Source organism: Narcine bancroftii, chromosome 8, assembly GCF_036971445.1.
Source record: "Narcine bancroftii isolate sNarBan1 chromosome 8, sNarBan1.hap1, whole genome shotgun sequence".
NCBI classification, from domain to species: domain Eukaryota; kingdom Metazoa; phylum Chordata; class Chondrichthyes; order Torpediniformes; family Narcinidae; genus Narcine; species Narcine bancroftii.
In genome coordinates, this window is record NC_091476.1 from 24748868 (window position 1) to 24775842 (window position 26975).

General features: G+C 40.8%; 2 protein-coding genes and 1 long non-coding RNA gene across 3 annotated transcripts in view; 2 read left to right on the forward strand and 1 right to left on the reverse strand.

The window, feature by feature from the left end:
• Positions 1-212: 212 nt before the first annotated feature.
• LOC138740505 (uncharacterized) overlaps positions 213-26975 on the forward strand; it is a 32875-nt gene continuing 6112 nt past the window's right edge. Inside the window, exons 1-2 of the mRNA XM_069893245.1 lie at positions 213-458; positions 15471-15524. Of these exons, the coding sequence (XP_069749346.1) occupies positions 344-458; positions 15471-15524 (169 nt within the window). The 5' untranslated portion in view covers positions 213-343. The remainder of the gene's footprint in view (positions 459-15470; positions 15525-26975) is intronic.
• LOC138740507 (BTB/POZ domain-containing protein KCTD12-like) lies at positions 12019-14296 on the forward strand. Its single transcript, XM_069893246.1, has one exon. It carries the CDS (start codon positions 12645-12647, stop codon positions 13461-13463), a length of 819 nt encoding a protein of 272 aa, XP_069749347.1. The 5' UTR covers positions 12019-12644; the 3' UTR covers positions 13464-14296.
• LOC138740508 (uncharacterized) overlaps positions 14904-26975 on the reverse strand; it is a 155429-nt gene continuing 143357 nt past the window's right edge. The window contains exon 3 of the long non-coding RNA XR_011342963.1: positions 14904-14999. This is a non-coding gene — a long non-coding RNA (uncharacterized lncRNA). The remainder of the gene's footprint in view (positions 15000-26975) is intronic.

A 26975-nucleotide genomic window follows, 5' to 3' on the forward strand; every position in this document is an offset into this window, starting at 1 on the left:
TCCAATCAATAAAGTGCACTTTATGCCATCATCTTTTGCTCAAATGAACTTCACTGTTAGCTCCTTCACTGGCTTTTGTAATTACACCACTAGGCCACCAGGGGTCATCCTGATGACCTTGTATATAAAGCAGTCCAGAGCTACAGTCTAGCCTTCCAGGTTCGTCTTGCAGAGAGACAAGATCTCTTAGTGTACATATTAGTTTATTAAAGCTGTCTTATACTTGCACTGCTGGTGTGGTTATTGCCAGTGCAATTTAATAAACTAATATCATAGCTACTAGAATGGAAGCTGCTTCTGCTCCAATGCATGTTCCCAACTACCTGGAGACTCTTCCTGAGGAATGGAATCCGAGGACGACCAGCACACACGTGCATCTGAGGACAGAGATGGCGAGGGACTGCTGTACTGGAATCGTAGTGGAATATGGGGAAGACCACAGAAGTACGATAGGGAAGGTAAGAAATGGCTAAGAGCCCTGCCTGCCTGTGGGTTTTCCGGTACAGGCGCCACCGACCCTAAACCCTGGTCCGATCAGAAAGGGGCCACTACAAGCACGGGTGGAAGAATCTCTACAAGTCATGCTCCTGATCGCCACATATGTGCACAATTCCTGACCACTCCAGAGCCAGGAAAAGCAGACACAGCTACCGTCACTTCCCCAGTACCCACGGAGACGTGGCGCTACCGCTGGGATCCCCTCCTAAGCCCGTTGCAAACATCCCAAAGCCAAAGACTCAGCCAACAGCCCCAAGCACCCAGGTTACTCCTCCAGTAGACACAAGCCCCACAGAGGCTCTACCAGCAGCTCCCAGTACCCTAGGGTCCGCCTATGCTACATCTAGACCCAGAGACCACGTGGAGACTAGGAATGACTCCTGGGGTTCCCCCACATTACTTAAGAGACCAGAGACTGTGGCTTAGCCATGTGCTGCGACCAGACAGGCTGGAGCTTGACCTCATAAATACCGAAGCCGGCATGCACTTCGGCTCCTGGCAGAGATGCTTTCTGAATTACGTGGAGGGTGCTGAGACATCAGATAAAGAGCTATTAATGCTGCTGTTAGTGCAGCTGGGAGACCACCCTTACTCCCTTATACAGGATGCCAGGTCCTACCAAGCAGGGCCGGTTTTAAGCCTATTTGACCAATTTGATCAAATTGGGCCCCACACCTCAAGGGGGCCCCGTGCACATGTTTGAGTCCAGGCCTTGAGTAGAGAACACTGTGAAGGACTTCGTTTAAACTGGTAAGAAAATAATAATACTATAGGCCTTATAAACTGAAGGATTTGTCAGTGAACTTGTGAAGTTATTGCCCTTAATTGATCATATTATCTCAGTGAAATATTTTTAGGAAATATGTCTTCGATTAAATTACTGGCTATAGGCCTTCTTTGTCTCCCTATCCAAAAATTTCATGTTTCATATTCATTTCACCCAGTAAGATAGATGAATTCCTGAGCTGATGAAGCATCTCATTATTATCAAGATCAAAACAGGCTATAGGCTAATCAATGAGAACTTGTACTTTAATATGAGATTGAGATAGCGTCATGCTAGCCTAGGGCCTAGGCTTAAGCAGTTAGCCTGAACGTAAAAAGCCTAGGCCTAAGCATAGAATTTCTGACAATGTTGGCAATCGTAGATGGAATTGGTGAGGATATTCGGGTCTTGTAAAGATGAATAACCCCAAAGGTAGGTTAGTTTAAGTTGATCTTTACTAGGCTAGGTCGCTGTGGGGGTTATAGCCTATATCTTCACGAGCTGGTTTACAAGGTTATTCAGCAATAGGGGTATGTACTGTACAGCTAGGGGTTATTCATCGTTACAAGATCCAGATATTCTTAGCAAGGCTGCCTTTGTCATTGTTTCATAATTTTGCAGTGGTTTGATTTAGTATCAAAATAGTACTAGGCTACTGTTACTAACTATGCTATTGCACTGCCAGGGCTTAATATAGCCTATTTCATGTTTTTGGTGATTTGGAACAGGTGCAGTTTAGCTTGACCATGTGGAAATTGTTTTCTTCGGGGGCGAATTTCATCCATTACACACGTCAGTTTTTCCACCGATTTTCTAGCCAAATATCTAGTGACAAACTAGTGCTAGACATTTGACTAGAAAATCAGCTAAATTAAAGTGCGTCCCCCCCCATTCTGGAATGCAACCTTAACTAACTAACCTAACCTAACTAACTTAACCGTAACTAAAAAAAGGCAATTCTTACCTTATTTGAAGTTGTTGTCATTCAACAAATCCAGGATCGGTCGCTTGTTTTGCTGTTCGGTGGTGTTCACAAGTTAAGAGTTGGGTGCATTGTTCCAAGGTCAGCAGCTGACGTTGGAACAACGTAAAGCTAACGAGCAAAATGATGTGGGATTGACGTTGGTTTCTTAATGTTGTACTAACGATAATGACAACATTGTTCCACTGTTGGAACAACGTAGACATGTTATCAGGGATGTCAAGTCCAATTTTATAAAAAAATTGCTAACGTCAAGTTTTTTGTGTAATTTTAAGTCTAAACATTTTAAAATATACTTCTTTTACCTTAGCAGCTTAAAATTTGTATGTCATTTTACATGGCAAGCACAAGCAGAGATAGAGACAAAGGGCGTAATTATTTAAGCGGCAACCAGAAATGAGCACTGGCCAAGACTAAGGTAGCTGAAAATGAAAAACATAGAGGTGCTATCACAAAATTCCTTGTCACTCCATCTTTGAAGTGCCCATGTATTGAGGATGAAGAAAACAAAAACAATTCAGAAAATGACAATACAGCTTTGAGTCCAATTACAGTTGATGAATACAATGATGAAATTGATAACAAGTTAGAAAAGGATGACGCAGCTGTGAATCAAATTGAAGAAGATCTCAATACACCAGAAGACAGTGCCAAAGCGGGAAGTCCACTTATAGCCTAAAAGGACCAAGCCCAAACATAACGCAATGATGGATCATCCATGAGTACAGTTGTAATTAACATTTATGATGACCCAACCAACTGGCCAGCAAATATAAATCAAAATGTAAGAGATTATTTAACAATGAAAGGTCCTCCTATTCCAGTGAACAACTTTCCACGAAATGAAAAGGGATTGTGTTTTTCAAAGTTTCACTGTAAGAGGAAACTTCCAAATGGGGAGTGTGTTGAAAGACCTTGGATTATATACCCTGTCTGCTGATAGAATTTATTGCTTTTATTGTAAACCTTTTAGTAAGAACACAACCAGTGCATTATCAACAAGTGGATTCAACAAATGGTCTAATCTTCATACAAGGTTGTGTGAATATGAAAATTCTAAAAAAAACCCTTTGGAAGCCACATGGAGTTTCTGGGAGTTACACCAAAGACTTTGTAGTGGACAGACAATTGACAAAGAATTTGAAATAATCGTCAATGAACATGCAAAGCACTGTCAGCCAGTATTCAAAAGGCTAGTAGCAATAGCGCAGTTTCTTGCTGAGAGAAATCTAGCATTTAGAGGAACAGAAGAAAAAGTTGGTAATGAGAGTGTACACAATGGAAACTTTTTAGGTCTTGTTGAGCTGTTTGGAAAGTTTGACCCTGTTCTTGAAGAACATTTGAGAAAAGTCAAAACCCATGAAATTCATAATCACTATTTAGGAAAAGATACACAGAATGAACTACTAGACATTATGGCTACAGCTGTTTTGAATGAGATACTGAAACGCGTAAAAGCAGATAAGTACTACACCATAATTTTAGACTCACACCTGTTAAGAGTCACCAAAAGCAAAAGTCTCTAACGATCAGGTATGTGTCTGATGGTAACTTGGCTCCTTCAGGTGCTTATGAACATTTCATAAAGTTTATGCAGGTTGAAAGTAGCACAGGAGAAGATTTATATAAAACATTATTAAACACACTGAAGGAATTAAATTTAGAGGTGAAAGACATTCGAGGCCAAGGCTATGACAACGGTAGCAACATGAAAGGTCACACATGAAATTTTTGGATAGGGAGACAAAGAAGGCCTGAATTCTTTTAAGCTCCTTGAGAGTTGGACTTAAATTCATTAAAACAAGAAAGGTTCATTCGTTTCTGCTCCTGGACTGCCTTGCAGCTGGTAGAATAGCTCCAGGGAGTCAGAAGCTGAGTTGCACACAGCAGGATACCCAATATGTGTAGGTTCTTCAGGTCAACTTTTCATAATTGCTTTGATTAAGTTTACATTTTCTATATCCACTTAAGAGAACAGAGGCTGGTGAAGTCTAGAGATCATGATATTAATCTTCCCAAGGATTGAATGGTGAAAATTGCAGTTCAATCAGAAGTGAATATCAGGCAAATAGTTTTCTATCACAAATGGGTAAGAAAAGGAGATGTCCGTCACAGCATTGTAGCAGGCTCTAAGGCTGCCTTACAGCTCCAGTCACATAGGTTTTGATCTCCTTTGCTATCTGTGTGAAGTTTACATATTCTCCCTGTTACTTCCTGGGATTCCCCTAGTTCCTCTCAAGCCCCAAAGATATATTGGTTGGTAACTTAAATGGCTATTGTAAATTGCACCTAGTATATGTGGGAGGTAGAAGAATCAGGGAGAGCTAATGGGCATTTGAAAGAGAACATTAGACTGAGCAGTGGAGGTGAAGTGTATGACCAACCTATAGGAGTTGGATCAGGCAGGGTATTAGTGGCAATTGAAGGTGATGGTGGAGTGTTGGAAAGAGCAGCTGATCTATTGGAAGTCATTTGGTAGCAGATGGCAGGGAATTGATGGCAACGTGGCAGCTATTGGATGATAGATACTGCTGGGGTCAGGCAACATTGGTTGGGGTGGGAGTGACAATCAATAGGATGCAGTTGGGTTGCGCTAGGATTATAAGCAGAGTAGGAAAAGTGGTCATGAACTTGGAGAAGTGGATGGCCAAGGGAAAGCTAGCATGAGAAGGAGTTATTTAATTTGGAGGGCCCATTTGAAGCATATTTTCAGTACTAGTCAGGGGAAATAAACTGGGTTAGAATCATATTTAGTTGCATTTTATTTCCTAAATTGGTTTATATAGCATTGATGTGTACCATTTTAGCATTTTATGGGTTTAATATGTTGTAATGCGCGTTGAAAGATCCAAAGACTTGTTGATCCAAACCCAGGCTTTTATTAACTAAAAGACTGGAGCATATCACAAGTAGGTCGACCAGTCCAGAATGACCTGGTCTGGCTAGGAGCAATCCTTTAAGACCTGCCAGTAGGTGTGGCTACACTCTCAGCTAATCACAGTCATCCTACACTACCATCTGTACATAGGTACATATACACATTGGTGATAGTATCTGTACTATCACATATGTGCAATACCTCCGACTGTTAAATAATGAAACTTTTTTATTCAGCTATTGCTTATGTTGTGATACAATTCTATCGAGTCACCATAAAATCATTACTAGATCTGCTATTACTTAATAGCACATGCAACAAATATCACAGATGCAATATTTATAGCAAGATTATTTCCCCTAAAGAAGTGAGGAACTAAACAGGATGCAATATTTTCAAAACATGGCATAGATTCTGCAAATCCAGAATGTTTGTCAATGAAGATGATGAGTCCGCATTCAGAAGGGAGATTTAGAACTTGGCTGCATGATGTACTAAAAACAATCTCTCACTCATTTGTCACCAAGACTAAGGAGCTGATGGTAGACTTCAGGAAAGGAAAACCAAATCTGTTTGCTCCAGTGATTATTGGGGGATCTGAGGTGGAGAAATTGAGGAAAATTTAAAATCCTCGTAGTCACTACCTGGGAGGACCTTTTTTGGACCTAACGTACCAATATCATATTGAAGAAAACAAGCAAGCACCTCTACTTGGGAGTTTGTGAAGGTTCAGTATGTCATTGGAAACCGTGACAAACTTCTAGAGATATGTAGAAGAAAGTGTGCTGACTGGCTCCATCACGGCCTGGTATGGGAATTACCAACACCTCTGAGCAGAAAGCCCTGCAAAAGGTAGTGGACACAGCTCTACATATCACCCGCAAAACTCTTCCCCCCCCCCCCCCCCATTGAGCATATCTATGGACATTATCATTAGACAGCAGCAGCAATCATTAAAGATCAAACCTACACCACACTGGATATGGTCTGTTCTTGCTGTTGCCATCAGGAAAGAGGTATAAGTGCCACTAGCTCAGGAACAGATTCCATTCCTCATTCATCAGACTCTTAAACAGACTCAATCAGAGTCTCACTTAAGGATTCCTACTTTGCAATTTATTTATTACTGAATATTTTTTCTCTATTGCAGTTTGTTTACATTTTTCTTTATTTACATTTCTCTCTTTTGTATGTGTATCTTTTTCTTGAGTACTCTTTATAGTTACTGATAAGTATAAATTCTGCCTAGTCTGCAGAAAAAAATCTCAGAGTTGTGTGTGCTGTCATATATGTACTCAAATAATAAAGTTGAAATTTGAAATGAGAATCCATCGTGAAAATGGAACTCTTCTATCAGACTAATGACCTGAATAAATCACCAGGAAGTTTGTTGCCATCTGACCATAGAAACATTTTAGTGAAAGATTAGGAGTCTGCTGTGCCTGAATTACTGAAGACGTAAGGATTATTGGGAGTCTGAACTCTTGACAGACAGAACTGCCAACTCACTAAGAAACCTATGAACGTTACTGGAAAAAATAAAATCCTGCACATCTTTCAGTCAGAATTAAAGTGGAGCACACTTCTGGCATGCCAAAATGAAGATAGTGTTATTTTGATATTCAAGTGCAATGCTTCTGGGGGAAAAAAAAGTTATATCAAGGGTCTTTTTTTAAAAAAAAAAATAGGCACCTTTCAGTACAAAGTAGAGGGAGAATGCAGCATGGTAACGAGAAAATCTATTCTGTATGGATCCAGAGGAGAAAAATGAATAGAAATAGAGGATGAGAAGTCTGACAGATTAGTGCAACATTCAACAGTGGATAACCACTTCTTGTAATTTCCAAACTTGCCTGCTGTCTAAAGCATTATTGATGAGTACCACCACATGGTGTACCCTTCTGTGTATTTCCATCTGTGCAACTCTCTTGTTTTTTTAAAAATTTCGGCCATTTCAGCCCACAAGTCCATGCTGCCTAATTACACCAAATTAATCTACAACCCCCAGTACATTTCAAACAGTGGAGGAAACAGGAGTCCCTGAGGAAAACGACACAGACACGGGGAAAACATACAAGCTCCTTACAATGCAGTATTTAAACCTTGATCTCGATTGCTGGCATTGTAAAGGCATTGTGATAACCACCACACCAATGGTGGCACCCATCTTGTATCATCCTGACTTATTTAACAATTTTTTTAACAGAGAATAATATCTGCACTGTTGAAAGATAAAGTGCCCTTAAATTTATTAACAGAAAATTACTTGCCAATGTATATCTGAATTCATACTTCCCCTTGTTGGAGACACATAAAGGATTCTTCCTCTTTCCAATCTAGTTTTCTCTCTAATGGAAGCAATGTGAGACTGAAAGTTATTTATTGAAGGCTCAAAGAGCAGAAATGGCATTTTATTCCATGTTGGCCCTGTTTTAAAAGGAAATATTTTCAAGAAAGCAATAAGCGATCAGAAACTGCCAACTTTCTGCAGTTTGGCTGGGCTGGATTTATTAGATGTGAAATCACTCAATTGTGTCCTTCCCTGTGCCCATGTGCAGGATAATGAGTGGTCATTTTTCAAAAAAAGCTAAAATGTCTCACTTTGAAATTGGAATCTTTTAAATTAAGTACCTTGAGTACCTTATAGTTTACGATGAATTGGATTCAATTTCAAGTCAGAAATTTAGCACATCAGGAAAAATGTCCACTTGAATTTTCTGTCCTTGAGAGCTGACCAGCATGTAACCCTGAAGTGGACATGCAGATAAATCGTAAGAGAAATCAGAAGTTGGGCATTTGGCCTTTGGTGTCTGGTTTGCTCTTCCATAAGACCCCGTTGATCTTTACATCTCTGATCTGCTTTCATGTGAGAAATATATTTTGCTTGATTCCCTTCATATTCTTTAAAAAAATCTTTCTACCTCAGAATCTACTGAATGTGTGAAGATCCATGATGCATTACTGCACAGAAGAGTCAAGACCACTGTTCATTCTTGCTACACTCAAATTAAAAAAAAGATATTTTTCATTGATTAACCAAGTCTCCGCCATAACTAGGCTCAGTTGAGAAACAATCCTTACAAATGAGGAATGCATCAGCTTTAGGAGCGGATCACTATTCCTTGGCTGTGGTTGTTCTATCTTTCCCTGTGTGTTATTTTACTCTTGTCTGAGTATTTTATGTAAAATGATCTTCATGTATTAAGCACCTAAAAAAATGTTTAAACATTCTGCGATTATCTATTTGGCAACAAATACCATAATGCCTCCTGAAGATCCTGCATGTCTTACATGAAATGACTATCTTTCATAGTACACCATCTGATGTTAAGTTGATAAATGTATTGTTTGACTCAAATTTGTTGTTAATGTTCCTATCACTGAAGATTCAAACTGGTGGAAATCAGTCAGGAAGTTGGTGCTTCATCATAGCCTTAACTCTTTTAAATGTGGCTTTGTTGTCAGTTGTAAATGGGGTGAAAGCAATATGGAAACCACTCTCACTATTTCTCACCACAACAATACTGTATTCCACCCCCCCCCCCCCCACCCTACTGCCTTTCATTACAAGAGGAATAAAACCCACACTACAGCAACTTTCTTTAACAGTCTTTTAGGTAAATGGGTGAACCAATTGCCTACTAGGAACCTACTACAGTTCCATTCAATAGGATGAAAGTAGATCTGCTTTCTTACTCTTTTTGTTGAATATTAATCAATTGCATACAGGATTTGTGGTAATATTAATCTGTCTCAGATTTAAAAATAACTTAGACATACAGTTCCGAAACAGGCCAATTTGGCCCTAAGAGTCTGTGCTGCCCAATTTACAGCCCATTAATCTACACCCTGGTATGTTTTTTGAAGGGTGGGTGGAAACAGGAGCCCATGGAGAAAACCCACACAGACACGGGAAGAACTTATTACAGACAGCGCGGGATTCTAAACCAGGTCTGGTAACGATCGCTGGCGCTGTAAAGGCATTGTGCAAACTGCTACACCAACCGTGCCACTCTGTTTTAAAATTCATAATTCCTACAGGAAATAATTTAATGTATTTAAATGAAGCCCATGAGCCCATGCTGTCAAATTGCATCCCTGGTATGTTTTTGAATGGTAGGAGAAACCAAAGCGCCTGGAGGAAACCCATATAGACACAGAACGTATAAACTCCTGAAAGACAGCGCGGATTCGAACCCCGGTCCTGTTTGCTGGTGCTGTAATCTTCTCTTTGGCTTGGCTTCGCGGACGAAGATTTATGGAGGGGTAAATGTCCACGTCAGCTGCAGGCTCATTTGTGGTTGACAAGTCCGATGCGGGACAGGCAGACACGGTTGCAGCGGAAAATTGGTTGGTTGGGGTTGGGTGTTGGGTTTTTCCTCCTTTGTCTTTTGTCAGTGAGGTGGGCTCTACGGTCTTCTTCAAAGGAGGTTGCTGCCCGCCGAACTGTGAGGTGCCAAGATGCACGGTTTGAGGCGAGATCAGCCCACTGGCAGTGGTCAATGTGGCAGGCACCAAGAGATTTCTTTAGGCAGTCCTTGTACCTCTTCTTTGGTGCACCTCTGACACGATGGCCAGTGGAGAGCTCGCCATATAACACGATCTTGGGACCTACCCAGCGCAGTTGGATCTTCAACAGCGTGGATTCGATGCTGTCGGCCTCTGCCATCTCGAGTACTTCGATGTTAGGGATGAAGTCGCTCCAATGAATGTTGAGGATGAAGTGGAGACAACGCTGGTGGAAGCGTTCTAGGAGCCGTAGGTGATGCCGGTAGAGGACCCATGATTCGGAGCCGAACAGGAGTGTGGGTATGACAAAGGCTCTGTATACACTTATCTTTGTGAGGTTTTTCAGTTGGTTGTTTTTCCAGACTCTTTTGTGTAGTCTTCCAAAGGCGCTATTTGCCTTGGCGAGTCTGTTGTCTATCTCGTTTTGTGCTAACCATCATTCTAACTGTGTCACTTTAGTTGCTTTCATACACAAGTAAAGTGACTGACTCTCTATTTTGTCCTAGATCTTCAATTAGACGAAAAAAGCTTGTCCATTTCAGTCAAATTAACCTTCAATGTTCCAGTTTCACCAGTTATTAAGATGGTTCAGGTCATGTGATAATAAATCTGCTCTGTACATCCTTCCTGCTCAAAGTACTTTTTGTGTGGGCTTTTTAGGAAAAATGACCTGGCTTTATTTCCTGCCACAGATCATTTCAATACATTTTATTTATTGTACACGTGAATATTTAAATGAGGAATTGTTCATGCAAATATAGTCAGTCTATCACAATCTCATTGTTCAAACATTTGCCCTGGAGAAGTCCATCTCAACATCTTTAGCTTCTGTTGTAGGGGTTATGTCGAATATTTTGCACCTACTTCCATATCAAATATATGGATGTTCCTAATAGCAGTTTAACAGTTTACTCCATGCCACCACGAGGGGGCACTACCTGATTAATTTGTTAAAATGTTTGTAAATGGTCTGATCATTTAATTAAATCCTCAAACCAGAGACTATTGAATAGAGTTTGAAAAGGCTTCAACTCAAGCTATTTATTAAAATTGATTCAATCCATAAAATTAGAAATCAATGTACCTTTGCACTGTATAGCATTAAATTTCAAATTTGAGTTAACTTTGTTACTTTGGATGTGTTAGCTGAGAATTGAATGATATATTGGAGGAAATCTTGTATTCAGAAGTATAGCTTCAAGTGTCGTATTCTTGAATAGTTTCAAAAATGAATAAAGGCTTTCTGCCCAAAATGTTGACAATTCTTTTTCTCCCAGTGATGTTGCCTGACCTGCTGAATTCCTCAGGCAGAGTGTTTTTTTTTTGTTTGTATGATTGTTAGCAAGATAATAATAATTATTTTTATCACAATAGTAGAATTGCTGTAATGGGAAGGATTGTCTAATTGATGAAATTAAAATCTCAAAAACTTCCTTCCACTTTCATAGAAGTTAAAATCTTCCATTAGGGTTAGCAAGAACAGGATACATATTTCAAATAGGAGGTTTGGTCACTGCAATAATATCTTATTCAAAGGTTATTTTATAATTCTCACTTTTGTTTACAGCTCTCTCCATGACCTGTCCGCTTTGAATTCTCTCCAAGCTTACATGCTTTCAAGATAGCACCAGCTCAAAATTGGCCTGTGGATTTTCTTTGAATTTAAACACCATGCCCCATCTGCTGGCACTTTGACAACTTCTTGCTCATTCTCACTGAGCTCCCTCTGTTTCAAATTTGATGTTTTACCAAAATTGTTTTTCCTTGTTAAATCACAGGCATTATCAATTTTCTCCGTTAACTCTTCAAAAACTTGAATCAGGTTAGCTAAACCTGATTTGCCTTTGATAAATCTGAGAACACATAAACCTGAATCCATTAAGTTCACTGTCCACAGAATTGAAACGCGAAACAAAACTGCAGTTGGTGAAAACCTGAATGAATAACGGAAAATGCTAGAAATACTCAGGTCACGCAAAATCTTTGGAGGGGAGAAGTAAGAGTTCATTCTATAAACCGAGCGAGTACGACGACTTGGGAAACCTCGGGTTACAGGTCCCTAACCCTTTCCATGATTTTTAAAACATCATCAAAATGTTTGGAATGGAAGTGCTACTGATAACATTGAAAACCTCAAAACGCCTACGTTTACTTCTTACCGTTTACTTCTCCCGTAGTTTTATATATTAATTGATACTTGGCGGTTAAATTGGTCAGGTATCAGTAACAAAACCAAATACTGCAGGGAAACAATGTCATCTATTTTCGAATCGGCATGACCCCTGTGACTGGTTGGGAGATGTACTTTCCGGGCAGAAATGTACGGTTTGAAAGTTACGAAACATTAGAAAAGCGGAACCGAAATAAATGAGCAATACATTTCTGCAAATGTTACATCGTCCAACTTCAAAGTAAAACATTTAATCGAATGTCCACTTACTCAAAACTGACGAGAAACATAATTTAAGTGAATGTGTGAATTCAGTACAGTAAAATGCTGAGAGCTCAAGTATACTTAAAGTAGAAAAGTTGGAAACTTCTGATCGCGGAGCTAAAATTCTTATTGCTTCCTGAATGTCATTTCCAGCCTCCTCGATGGTCTGCAGTGGATTTGACTATTTTATTCCAAACCATGGTTTACTTAGAGTTGAACGAAGAGGATGCAGACATTTGCTGAACGGTTTGGGCCAAGATACGCTCGATTGCGTCGTGGCCATCAAGTGAGACCTCGCGGCGTTCAATGAAGATGGAACTGGCAAGTAAACATTGAGAGGCCCATTGGGGGCAAGCGCCGCGAATGCCACGATAAGATTGCTGGGAATGGATACACGGATGCAGGACGCAGTGAGCCCGCCCACTGACTGACGGCGAAGGCGGATCGCGTTGCTCTCTTTAAAATTGACTTGGAGGAAGAGCGGGGCGAGCGAGCGCGGGAGAGGAGTGGTTCTTTCCCCGGCGCTGGACGCAGCTCAGTCCGGAGTGCCTGCTCAGAGCGGGGGCTGAGCGCGGCGATGGCTCTGTCGGATCACGCCAGCTCCACCATGGTCGGCGAGCAGTCACCTTTCCCTGAAATAGTGGAGCTGAACGTCGGCGGCCAGGTGTACATCACCCGCTACTCCACCCTGGTCAGCGTGCCCGACTCCTTACTGGGACAGATGTTCGGGCGCAAAAACGGGCTGGGGCTGGCGAGAGACGGCAAGGGGCGCTTCTTCATCGACCGCGACGGCTTTCTCTTCCGCTACATTCTGGACTACATGCGGGACCAGCAGCTGGTGCTTCCCGACCACTTCCCCGAGAGGAGCCGGCTGCAGCGGGAGGCCGAATACTTCGCTCTGCCCGAACTGGTCAAGACTTTGAGCCCCAAACTCAGCAAGCAGAACTCCATCAACGACGATGCCTGCCCCAGCGACCCCGAGGACGGCTCTCCCAACACGGACGCAGCGCGCAGTCTGGCCGCGGCGGGCGGCGACAGGAGGATGGGCTTCATCACCATCGGCTACCGGGGGTCGTACACGCTGGGGAGGGACAGTCAGACAGACGCCAAGTTCCGAAGAGTGGCCAGGATCATGGTGTGCGGCAAGACGGCGCTGGCGAAGGAAGTGTTTGGGGAGACGCTGAACGAGAGCAGGGACCCAGACCGGCCCCCCGAGCGCTACACGTCTCGCTACTACCTCAAGTTTACTTTCCTGGAGCAGGCGTTTGACAAATTGGCCGAAGCTGGCTTCCACATGGTGTCGTGCAATTCGACGGGCACTTGCGCCTTCGCTCACGATCAGACCGACGACAAGATATGGACCAGCTACACCGAATATGTTTTCTACCGTGAGTGAACAGCCCATCACTAATCCCTAAGCGATTAGTCCCAAACCCTGCCCCACCACCCTAGAACAGAACCCTTGCTCCTCCAGCTTTCAAACTTGGTGTACCATTGCTGCCTCACCTGGTCTACCACGCTCTCCGATGCATTTGGATGGATATGTTTTTTTAAAAAAATGTCTTGTTGTTTTCATTTTAAATGCATCACGTTGTTTATTAAACTAGTGCACTTGGATCTTGACCAAGCCAAAAGTTGGGTTGTGCGTGCGTGTTTTTGGAGGTGGCGCATCTGGGTGTTGGCACACAGCCCAATGCCTTGAAGCAGCTAAATTAATCGCGTTTGACGTAAAGAATTGAAAGAGAATGAAGTAATTCCAGCGGTGAGAGTGTCCGAGAAAGTGATGCGGACGCAAACAGTGGGGACACATGAAGTTAATGGATATTTCAGGTGGGAGCAATTGAGGATGGACTGCAAACTGCTTTCTTTTCAAGAATTACTTAATGGGGAGGTTAATCCGCAATGGCGAGACACTTTCTGTTTACAACGACGGGGTGCCAAATAGTATTTTTTTAAAAAAAGGGTCTGTCTTTGTTTCGGACAGCGCGGTGCACGAAGTTCGACGAAATGCGGTTTGTATTTTAAAATAAATGTTGGCCAAACAACGCGTAGCCATTAACCACGATAAACGAGTTCATAGTGAGATCATTGATGTCAACATTTGGGTAAGTCTGCAAAGGTTTCTGCAAAGACATTTTATGCAGGGGTTTCCAGGAAATGTTTCTTCTGATTATGTGATATGCCATTAAAAAAAATAAAGCTATTTTGTGATTAGTACAAATGTCAAAAGTCTTGACGGTTTAATTTGTACCTCGTTATTTAATTTTTTTGATGCGTGACTTTAAACTCTATTTTGGTAGCATATTTGCAAGGTTTAACAAACGGTTGGTGAGCAGTTTGTATGAAAGAGCATTCTGATTCACAAATGTTTAATGCCGTGGATGCAGATCTTTCAATAGAACAAATGGGCTACGAGATGAAATAAATTATGAACACTTGCCCCATTGTTCTACTGGCAAGATACTTGCATGCCACAGTCCTTCAATTTAAACTTAAAAATTTCAATAAACTGGCATCAATATCCCACTTGATACAAAAGAAGTGCATTCACCACCTTCAAGAACGGTACTAACTGCAACTTAACATAAAGCTTATTTTTAATTCCCTTTGAAGCAGGACTTCATAGACTATCTCGGTGTTAGCTATTTGTCCATTCTTAATTGTGCAGTACTTTTGTAGTGGCAATTTAAATGAATGATCTTTTCGTGTGGATTGCAGCTTTTGATATGCACAAATGCATAGGTAAAGGAATAGAACACAAGCTTGAACTCAATAAAGCATGATGAATGGATTTGAGTAGATTCAGGTGCCCTTTTTTTAATTGAACAGAAGGGACCATTTGGGCCAGCACTGACATACCTACTTGTAAATCCAGTTTTATCCGGCCTTGATAATTGTTTGGAATCGTCTTGTTGAGCATCACTTCAGAGCACTAAAGGGTAAAATGGAAATTAAAAGTTGAAATAATTAAAAATAACATTCTTCCAATCTCTATAAATATTTTAAGTCTTGCAGCAACTATTTTCATTATGGAGTTGCGACTTTATTGTTCATGCACATTTAAATAAAAGGAGAGCACAGAATGAAGTTATTTGGGTCCATGTGTTAAAGAGAGATAATCTTTAACCGGCTCTGCTGTATTCTAATATCCCTAAACATCCTTGTACTTTTATATTGTTGTTTAGAAAAAGTCAATAATGTGAATGTTAAGAATTTCATATTGATTATTTAAGTATAACTTTTTTTATCTTTCAAATAAAGTTTTTTTTTAATGGAAGTACAAGATGTGCCTCCTTCTTCGGAACTGGTAGGTTCATCAGGCCCTGCACTGGTATACTGCATTAGATACAGCTAAAAAAAATCTTTATTTACTGTCAAGCATGTCCTGGTTTTCTCTGATTAGGTTCATTCAACTTTTGGAGTCAGATGGGTGTCACCAATCAACTCAGCAGAGCAGGTAAGCAAATTCAGTTGAAACAAAGCTGTCTGTTGTATGTTGATGAACTTGGGGTGTTTATTGTGTTAAATAATTAACATTAAATCTTTCTAGATCCTTATAACAGGAACTTGTTTCACTCAAATTTTACCTTTTCCATATGACTTTTAAAAAGTCATTCGTAATGAATATTGAATTACTTGTTGTGGCTTCTTTCCTGTTGACCCAGCATGAAAATTGGGAAAAATAAAGCTCATTAAATTGCCTATGTTTATTCTAAATTTAAACTTAAAGCTTGAAATGCTCAGTAGGTCAGGCTGCATTTGTGGAAACAGAAATTGTTACTACTTTAACAGAACTGGGATATGTTAGAGATAAATAAGATGGAAGAAGAGAAAAATGTTGTGGCTGAAGTCCTCCTAATTCAAAATATGGATAACTGGCACTTGTAAGATCTTGTACAATGTAGTACCAACGTATGGATGGAACATCAAAAGTCATATGTCAGCAACCTTTTTGATTTATCTTGAATTGTTGGTTCATCTGATTGTTCAACTTGTCAAGAGAAAATTATTGTGTAGGGGAATGAGGAAATAATGAAACCCATTGTGGCTTTGCTGTCATGTCCATATTTCTTCCTCCATCACTAAATGATGTCAACATTAGCTCTTGTTTTTTTTAATTATCATCTGCCTAGGTACTACCATTTCTTGGGGCAGTTATGGTGAGGGGAAAACCTGTTGACCATTCAGAAGTGGGGACTCTAGATTAAAGCCCTTGTTGCAAGTCATATTTTCTTCCAGTCCGAGCCAATAAACTTGGCTGTTGAAGAACTGGTCTTGATCAAGATTAGAACTAAAATATATTCTGAACTCTGCATTACAAGGTAACCTAAAGACACATTTGCATGGCTTCATAGCCCTTTTGATGATTCAAGTATTTCCATGACATTAAATGTGCCCTGATTAGGGCAAGTAGGTTAAAATTCAACCCTGTTAGAACAACTAATGCAAAAATAAAATGCTGACCCATTCCTTGCTTGGAAATCAAGAGAAAGGACAGTCAGAGAAAGATGTCTAGACAGACAGCAAATTGAAATGGGGTAAGTATAGGTAAATTATTGTCTTCCTTTAATCATAAAAGTACATTGAAAAATTTGTTCTATGCTCACCTATGTTTCCCTTTCACATGCAACTCCAAAAGAATCAAATTTAAATTCTTGGGTAGAGCAGGGGAGATGAGGAGGCACGATGTTAAGGTTTCTTGTGAATTGCTCACAGACAAGAAAATCTTGCAAACTCTCCAGAGTTTGGATGTCTTTGTGGCTTACAATCCATTTGAAATCGCAATAACCAAGTCGAACTCCATGTGCATCAGTGATTCCACTTAAGAAAGTACAGCTGAAGTGTTTCCAAGTGAATGAGATATGTCAAGATTTTCTTTAGTTGCAGGTCAAAACTAATTGCAGGCCAATTAATTTAAAATTTCCACTAATCACATTAAATTTCCTGGTCCACCAAATATAAATAATTAGTCAGAACCCGAGATGCAAACCCTTGGAATTGTACAACAAGCAAGAGGAAAAGGAATCGTAACAAATTGGACAACATTTTGGTGGAACTTATTATTTCTTGCCAATTGAAATCTATAGACCTGGATGAAAGAAAAACTACTTTTAGAAGTGAGGTTATGGCTGTGTGACACATGGCACAAATTTTTTCCAATTTGCGTGATACAGAAAATCTAAAATGATCTTTGTGTTCATCTTGAAGTTCTCTTTCATAATCCAAATTGTTTTTCAGAAAACAAATCTTTTGAAAACATTTGTTGTCCATTGTAATGGAACCAAGTTTTGATCTGAGATTTGCATTACCATTAATCTGCAAACTGTACCGCATTGAAACACAAATATCCTTTGGATAGCAGGTTATCTAGAAATCTTGCTGTTCCTGGGACCAGAACCTGAATTAGCAGGGTGGTAATTTATTTTCAAGAATTGAAAAAAAAAAAATAGTTTGTGGTGCAAAAGGCAACATTGGCTCCTAAAATCTTTTTCCCTGTAAAGCATTGCCAATTTTTTTGAGGCATGATTAATGGCTAATTCACAACCCAAAGAGTAATGCCATGGTGTCCACTCATCAGTTTGCCTTTATCCCTTTACCAAATGTTCTTTATGAACAAGAAGAACAGATGGCCAAAATGAAGCAATTTGGATCACTCAATACTTCTCCAGAAACTATGGTTCCCCAAGTTGCATCAGTTCAATTGGTCCCTATTTGCAATCATTCTGATGCCCGTGGAAGTAGCCTGGAAGATAGAAAAATGAGAACAAGTCTGAATATTAAAGAATGCTTGTACTTCTGAAATATCAGGTTAGATACTATTTATTGTCATGTAAGAAAGCAGAGATGTAATATTGCACAAAATTGCTTTTTGCCTGTCTTAGGCAGACAAAGATTTAGTGTTTGAATTGCCCAGCACCCCTTAAAGTCAGAAAGAAAAGCAAAAGAGTCCCTCCGAGTGACTGAATGTCCGTTGGTTCTTCTCCAGCGCTCCTGCTACCTCTGTAGCCACTCAAGATTCAGTTAAGTTCAAACTATTGGCAATCCGAGCCCAGATCTAAACCTCCGACAGGATGAGGAAGCCTACGGGTCCTTCAGTAGACCTCCTTGTCCTCTGTATTCTCTCTAATCCTGGTTCTGATATCCTGGTTCTCGTGAGCCAGCACCCTGCAACCTGGTGTGAGTCCTTTGACCTCACATCGCCTGCAGCCGGTGTGTGTTCCTCGCCCATGAGTCGGAAACATCTTGCCGCCTGTGTGTGTCCTTCAACCGCAGAGCCCTTTGCTGGTCCATCACCTTTCTTGGGGTTGTCTTCTCAATGGAGGGGATGTTCTTCCTGTTACTGGTGCCCTGTGACAGTTCACTGCTCCCTCCCCCAGAGTCTTAAACCACTCGAGCCTGCTGCCGATCACAGATGCTGCCATCTTGGGCCCATACCCTGGAATTGCAGAATATTAAAACACTGCTGGCTCCTTTAACAGGCCTGAATAGAAGAGTTGGCAGAAGGACTGGGTGGTAGGATTCCCCCACGGGGAGTGCTTTGCCTCTGCTCCCTGCTCCCCCCCAGGTCTGCACCAACAGCAGCTCTGGCAGTACTGCTAACTTTTTTCTATCTACAGTAACCAAGGAAACTTGTAGGTCCTGTTAACACTGTTTTTAAATCTATGGACATTTGTCCATTTTATTATCTTTGCAATGATGCTTTTGGATTTAAGAATTATAATTCATCTTTGAGAAATTCATCAGTTGCATAAATCCAATATTTTGAAGGCAAGCCACTTGCGAGAACATTTCTAGTAGAGAAGCAGTGCATCCAAGAGGCTTCTTTGCATCGTTGAAAGCCAATCTAAATATTTGTTGAATTAGGAAATTTCTAACATTTATATAGGGTAATTCCTCTTATCCTATTTCCCCACCTCACTGACAAAAGACAAAGGAGGAAAAACCCAACACCCAACCCCAACCAACCAATTTTCCGCTGCAACCGTGTCTGCCTGTCCCGCATCGGACTTGTCAGCCACAAACAAGCCTGCAGCTGACGTGGGCATTTACCCCCTCCATAAATCTTCGTCCGCGAAGCCAAGCCAAAGATTTCCCAATAACAATGATATTGGCATCTGTGGTTTCTATTCCTTCCTGGTTTATCTAATACCATAAAGGGTACTGATTGTCTTTCTTCGAATCTATCCAAAGTCTATTTTACTTTTTGTAAGTGAAGTTAGTGTTACTCTGCATTAGGCTCCGTGTGTGGTCTCATCTATATTTTGAGCAGTTGCATTATTTCCTGGACTTTGTTAATTTAATCCTATTAAGTAAACACAGCAGCATTTCTCAATATACATTACAATTTCAAGCAGGCCTGAGATAACATTTTTAAAAAATATTAGCAAATAAAGAAGGTTGGAATTGATTGACTAAGCCCCCAAAATATGTGTGGGAACCAGGATACTAAATAATTATGTTTTGGCCAGCATGTTGATTTGTGCTGTCTTTTGAACCAATGCTGCATGCAGCCATTTTATGCCATGTTTGACATTTAATATCATGAATAACTTGGTCTAATGTAATTTGATTTGATCTGGCCTATGACACTTTGAGCAAAGGATAAATAACCTCGAGAGAAAAATAACATTCAGGTTTCAGAAAATGCACAAAAGGCTTAGGAGAACTATAGAAAGATTGTGAATCCTTGGGGAACTGGGAAGAGGCAGATGGTGGGGTCGGGGGTGAGGAGGGAACAGTTTAAATCTATGGCAGAATTATAAGGACCATTTATTTATTATAGTACAATAAAATTTAACAATCTAACCCAATGCATCAATCAGAGTGAATTCATCTTCAGCTATTCATTCTTAGCAATAATGTGGAGGGTCCTGCAATGGTTCTAAATTAATGCTTTATAGCTAACTTCATCAGGGAAGGGGAATGTTTCCAAAATATTAAGGAGAAGATAGTTAAAACATTGGATATGTTGAAAAATTTATAGCATGGTGATGTGTGAGTTTAAGGTAGGTATGTCAACACGATGAGATTGGAGGCAATTGAGGTTTTTGGAGAAAATTATGGTAGCTCTAATCATGACCTTGTTCTTCAATTAAGGGGTTGGTTCCAGATGATTGAAAAGTAGCAAATATTACTCGCTGTTCAAAAAAAAAATCAAGGTAAAACCTAAAAACTACAATAAGACTTAGAAGCAGAATCAAGCTATTCAACCCATCGAGTCTTCTCCACCATTCAACTCATGGCTGATGTATTTTTCCTTTCAGCCCCATTTTTCTTCTTGCTTCTCATAACGTTTGAACCCTTATTAATCAATAACTTGTCAACCTCTCCTTTAAATATACTCAATAGCTGGTCTTCAACAGTCGGTGGCAATGAATTCCACAGATTCACCATGCTGTGGCTGAAGAAATTTCTCCTCATTACTATCCTAAAGAGATGTTTTTTTTAATTTGAGCTTTTCCTTCTGGTCATAGACTTCCCTTCTACAGTACTAGATGTTATTTTTTTTCCACATCCATTCTATCCAGCCCTTGGTGTGGCCATATGTGGAATATTGTGCAAGCTTTGTTTCTTTAACTGAGAAAGAATATAGTACCATTGGAGGTTATTTTAGTTTTAGAGATGCAACACTGTAATGGGCCCTTCTGGCCCATGACCCCACACTGCCCAATACACCCATGTGTCCAGTTAATCTACTAACCCAACACATCTTTGAAATGTGGGAGAAAACCCTCGCAGACATGGGGAGAATGTACAAACTCCTTGGATCAACTAGGCTGTACGGTGGGATGAGGGTTTTTTTCTTTCAATAAAAGGCTAAACAGTAATTTAGATGAATGAGGGTGATCTCATGGAATCACCTAAAGTCCTTAGGCAGCGTGACAGGATCGGTGTTGAGATTTTTTTAAACTTTCAAACAAGGGGACATAGTTTCAAAATAAGTGACCGGGCCAAGCCTTCACTGCTACAATCGGGAGGGGAAAAAATTACAGGAGCCTAAAGATGAGCACTCAATGGCACAAGGATAGCTTCTTCCCCGCTGCCATCAGACTCTTGAATAATCAATGAAGCAAGGACATTGTCTTACTTTCTGTGCATGTTTATTTTAATTTTTTTATTTGTAGTAATGTTGTAAGATGGTTATAATATGAATGTTTGCTCTATGATTCTGCTACAAAATAGAATTTCATGACAATAAATTCTGATTTAGCAAAATGTAAGCCACTGCCATAATCTCCAGGGTCACGCAACCTTCAAGAGTAGTGATTTGGACTTGCTTGGCCTTGTTCCTTGTCATCTGTATTTGGCTAGGTTGAACATGCCAGCAGCCAACTTGATGCACAGCTACACCCACTTTCTCATGGCAATATCCAAATTGTGGTGTTTATCTAATTCCCCTGAAATTGTATGGCTACAGGGACCATGCTTTCTTGTGGTTCAACAGAACTCCTGTTCTTCATGCCTGATACAGGATCCTCTATTCTTCTTGTGTGATGCCAGTCTTTGAGTTTCTTTGGTGTGGCATAAGGTGCAATGACAAACAGCTCATCAGTATCGTCATCTTCTTGTTCCCTCCCGTTCTCCATTTACGGGTCCACATCTCCTTCTGCAACTTGGTGATGGGTTGGGAAAGGCCTCTCCTCCTACTCTTCCAAGACAATACAGCAGAGATTTGCATTTATAAACTATTCATAAGCCTGAATTATTTCCAAGGGATTTGTCGCATTTTCAGTTTCCTCCTCAGATGAGATTTTATTTTTGTACAGATGAATCCTGTTAAACTTTTCTTTTTGTTAAACTTTAAAATGAGAAAACCTCCTAATAACAATGCCACCAAATCAGCTGCAAAGTATAGCAAATATAGTCAGGTTCATCTGCAATAAACTACAGCAAGAAATGGAAATGCCCTCAAAATTGCAAAGACGTGTAGATGGTGTGTCTCTGGATCTTACTTCAAGTCGGGGCAAAATAAACTGTTGCCAGTCCAGTAAAATATAGTTCTTCCTTGGCACTTAATTATTTTCAGAGTGGCTATTGACTCGTCATGATGTTATCAGAAGATTTAGTGTCTGTCATAGAAAAAAAATCTATTGTTATCAAAGTTATTTAATCTCTGATGATGCTTCAAGATAGAGGATCACAGAAAGGATAACATTGTTTTTGTTCTTGGGTTTCTGTAATTATTTCTTGTATTATCTTTAAATGGGGAGTATTTCCTTCACCCAACCTAAAGTAAAGAGCAGACATCTAAGTAATTTATCCACAAAATTGGATATATTTTGATTACTTGGTGAGATGCAATGTCATGTACATTCAAAAAATCTGAGTGCCTTTAATACTACTTGCTGATTAAATGCCATATCAAATTGAATTGAGAGATTGACTCAAAGTTTGAATAACTTATTAATGTTCCGATTACTCTGTTAATAAGATCTCTTAAAAACTGAAGGAATGACTTTGAAATCTGCTGGTAGATAACACTGAAATAACAACACAAACAAATCCAGGCTTTTTAAAAGGTGTGGGTAAAGCACAAAAGTCTGCAGACACTATGATTGAAGTAAAAAAATACAATGCTAGAGAAACTCTGCAGGTCAAACAGTGTACTTTATGTAGCACAGAAAAAGGTACATAACTAACATTTTGGGCTTGAGCCCTTCATCAAGGCTTATTCATACAGGCCCAAGCCTGAAACAATAGTTGTGTATCTTTGCATTTTAACATAAACCCAGTGTTGTCATGATAATGAATATGTATGAGATGTACCGGAAGTCACGTGGTATGAGAGAGATAAGAACACAAGCAGGAGAACAAAGGAAACGGGAGAATAAAAGCCACTGAGAGGTTTACCTGATAAAACTTGTGTTTAATGTTTTATTAACTTCACATTTCGGGCCACAAATGTGACATTGGCGACGAGGATGAAAGAAGCTTGAAGAAAATTAAAGACTAAACAAGATTACAGAGGATTACAGACAACTTCAAGGTGATAAGAATTTTCTCTTTGCTTAGTACTTTTGGGGCTGGAATATTTCCTCATGGCTAGGGCAGACGGTGACTTTCTAACACATAGTGGAATTGCTCATTTTGACCCAACGGGTGATGCAAGCACTGTAAGTGTGAAGTGGAAGGCATGGCTGGAAGAATTTGAATCCTATGCCGACAGTCGTGGCCTATTTCTAGATACCGGTACAGTTGAACAAAAAGCGCAGAGGAGGGCGTTACTTCTTTTCACTGCAGGACCCACAGTTCGGGAAACATTTAAGACACTTTTGAATACTGGAAGAAAGGATGAGTACCGGAAGGCGGTAGATGCATTAAATGCACACTATGTAGTGACACCGAATGCTACATTTCAATGCCATTTGTTTCGGAGAACGAGACAAGAAGATGGCCAGACAATTGCTCAGTACGTGACGAGACTACGCCAGCTAGCTGTTGGATGCAATTACATGCCAGCTGATTTGGACAACCAATTATTGGATCAAGTCGTACAGCACTGCAGATCAGATAAACTCAGAAGACGTCTACTGGAAAGAGGGAGTGAGTTGGAACTCACCGATGCTTTAACCATTGCTGCTGCATTAGAGGCTGTTGAAGGGCAATTTCATACCATGACCCTGAAAGACAACTCAAGCCAGCAAATTAAGAGGCTCTCACATCGCCATAACCAGCCAAGATATACGTCGACACAGGACGTGGAATGTTATCGATGTGGAAACCGAGGTCACTTTGGAAAAGACCCATATTGCCTGGCCAAAGGCAAAGTTTGCAGAAAGTGTGGAGGTAAGGACCACTTTGCAAAGAAGTGCAAAAGCAAGTCCAATGCAGACCAGAAGAGGAAGAGTACAACTTCCAAAGGCAAAGCCTGGGGGAAAGGAAAGTATCCTGGAAAGAAAGATACCATTCGCCAGATAGACGGTGATGATGATGATACCCAGGAGGAACAGAGTTGTTACCAATTTACGTTGAATGAAGTACGTCATGAGAAGGTCCCAGTGATCATTGGTGGAGTGACAGTTCAGGTCATTGTAGACTCAGGCAGTGACAGTAATGTGATTGATCGACATTTATGGGAGAAGTTGAAAAGGAAAAAGATCATCTGTATCTCAAAGAAGTGTTCCAAGAAACTGTATCCATACACGGCAACCAAGCCATTGCAGACCATTGGATGTTTTACTGCAACTGTTGAAGCTGGAGATAAGTACACCGAAGCAGAGTTTACGGTCATAGAAGAGAGGGGAGAACCATTGCTGAGAAGAAAGCAAGACCTGGCAATACTTCATATTGGAGCTTGTGTCAATTCAATTCAGTCATACGAGGATATGAGCAAGAATTCCCCGTAGTCTTCCAAGGAGTAGGAAAGCTGAAAGGTCGACAATTGAAGCTAGCGGTAGATGAAACGGTCAAACCCAAGGCACAACCAATGCGCCGAACTCCGTTTGGACTTCATGGGAAAGTCTAAGCCAAAATTAAAGAATTGATCGAACAAGACATTATTGAACCTGTGGAACATTCGACTCAATGGGTCAGTCCCGTAGTGATTGTGCCCAAACCAAAGGGTGACATAAGACTATGTGTTGACATGAGAATGGCCAATGAAGCTATAGTTCGAGAACGACACCCTATACCAACAGTGGAGGAAATACTTCAAGAACTAACTACCAGCAAGATATTCTCAAAAATTGATCTGAAATGGGGCTATTATCAATTAGAGCTGGATCCAGGTTCCCGAGATATGACAACATTTGTGACTCACTGTGGATTGTATCGTTACAAGAGACTATCATTTGGAATTAATGCAGCTTCGGAGATCTACCAGTATGAAATCCATCGAGTGATTCAAGGCATTCCTGGAGTTGCCAACATTTCTGACGACATCATAGTCCATGCACCAACGAAGGAAGAGCATGACAAACGGTTGAGGTGTGTACTATCTAGACTACAGGAGGCAGGCCTTACCGTGAATGGAAACAAGTGCCAGTTTGGTGTGTCAGAAATGGACTTCATGGGACACAGACTTACACGGGAAGGACTAAACCCTGCAGAGGCCAAGGTGAAAGCTATTGCAGAGGCCCGTGCACCTCAGAACGCAACAGAGGTGAGGAGTTTCCTGGGATTGGTCAATTTTTGTGCAAAGTTCATTCCTAATTTCGCTACAGTGGCAGAACCACTAAGGAAACTAACCAGGAAAGGTGTGCCATTTCATTTTGGATCTGAGCAAAAGAAAGCGTTCACAGCGCTAAAGCAAAGCCTGACAGATGCAAAAACTCTTGGATATTACGATCCGGCGGCATCAACCAAAGTCATAGCGGATGCCAGCCCAGTTGGTTTAGGAGCCGTGTTGGTCCAGATGCATGATGGAGGACCAAGAATCATTGCCTATGCCAGCAGATCGTTATCAGATGTGGAAAGAAGATACTCTCAGACAGAGAAAGAAGCACTCGGACTTGTATGGGCCTGTGAGAGGTTCCATGCATATTTATACGGCATTGAATTTGAACTCACCACAGATCATAAGCCATTAGAGGTGATCTATGCACCTAGATCCAAACCATGTGCCAGAATAGAGAGATGGGTACTCAGACTACAACCACATTGCAGGGAAAGCAAACATTGCAGATCCGCTGTCCAGATTGGTGAAGGATGGTGGTCCACATTCCAAGTCAGAATTGGGAACAGAAACAGAGACCTTTGTACGCTTCGTAGCTATTCAGGCGACACCGAAAGCTGTGACTATGAAGGAAGTCGAGAGAGAATCCGAACGTGTTCCAGAACTCATGGAAGTAAGAGAATGCATACAGAGTGGACAATGGGACAAGTGTACTCACAAGGCTTACATTCCCATTAGAGACGAACTTTGTTGCATCGGACAGTGTGTATTAAGAGGTTGCAGATTGGTGATACCGCAAAGATTGAGACCGAAGATTGTATCCTTAGCGCATGAAGGACACTTAGGTATTGTTGGTACCAAGCAAAACCTCAGAACCAAGGTATGGTGGCCAGGTTGTGATAAAGACGCAGAGAGATTTGTTAAAACTTGTCACGGATGTCAAATCACAAGTAGGAGTAATCTGCCAGAACCGATCCGGAGTACGCAACTTCCGACAGGACCATGGATCGACGTAGCTGTTGATTTTCTTGGACCTTTACCGACGGGTGAATCAATTATGGTAGTGATAGATTACTACAGCAGATACTATGAGTACGTGGTGTTGAAGTCCACAACCACTGAAAAAATAATACAAGCATTAGCAGAGATATTCGCAAGATATGGATTACCTGTTACATTATACTCTGACAATGGTCCACAATTCATTTCAGAGACATTTGCGGAATACATGAGAACCACAGGTATCCACCATCATAAAGTAACTCCGAAATGGCCGCAAGCCAATGGAGAAGTAGAGAGACAAAATCAGTCCATTGAAAAACGATTGAGGATTGCACACGCAGAAGGACAAAATTGGCGAGAAGCATTGCTATCTTATGTGGCTGTCTATCGAGCAACGCCTCATGCAACCACTGGAAAAAGTCCTGCAGAAGCATTTTTTGGGAGAAAAATCCGCACAAAAATGCCAGAAATAAAGGAAATCCGAGACGACCAGGAGATGAGGGACCACGATGCTGAAAAGAAAGGTGCAGCAAAGCTGTACACAGATTCGAAACGTAGAGCCAAGTACTCAGACATCATGCCAGGAGATAATGTTCTAGTGAGGCATGAAACTGGTGGTAAGCTAGACACACCTTATTACCATCAACCCTATACTGTCGTATCCAGAAGTGGCAGTATGGTGACAGTCAAGTCTCCGACTGGAGTCCTGTATAAGAGAAATGTCTCAGGTGTAAAAAGGTACCAGTCCAGAGATACATCGAGCGAAGAGGTTGAAAGGCCAATACGAGATGC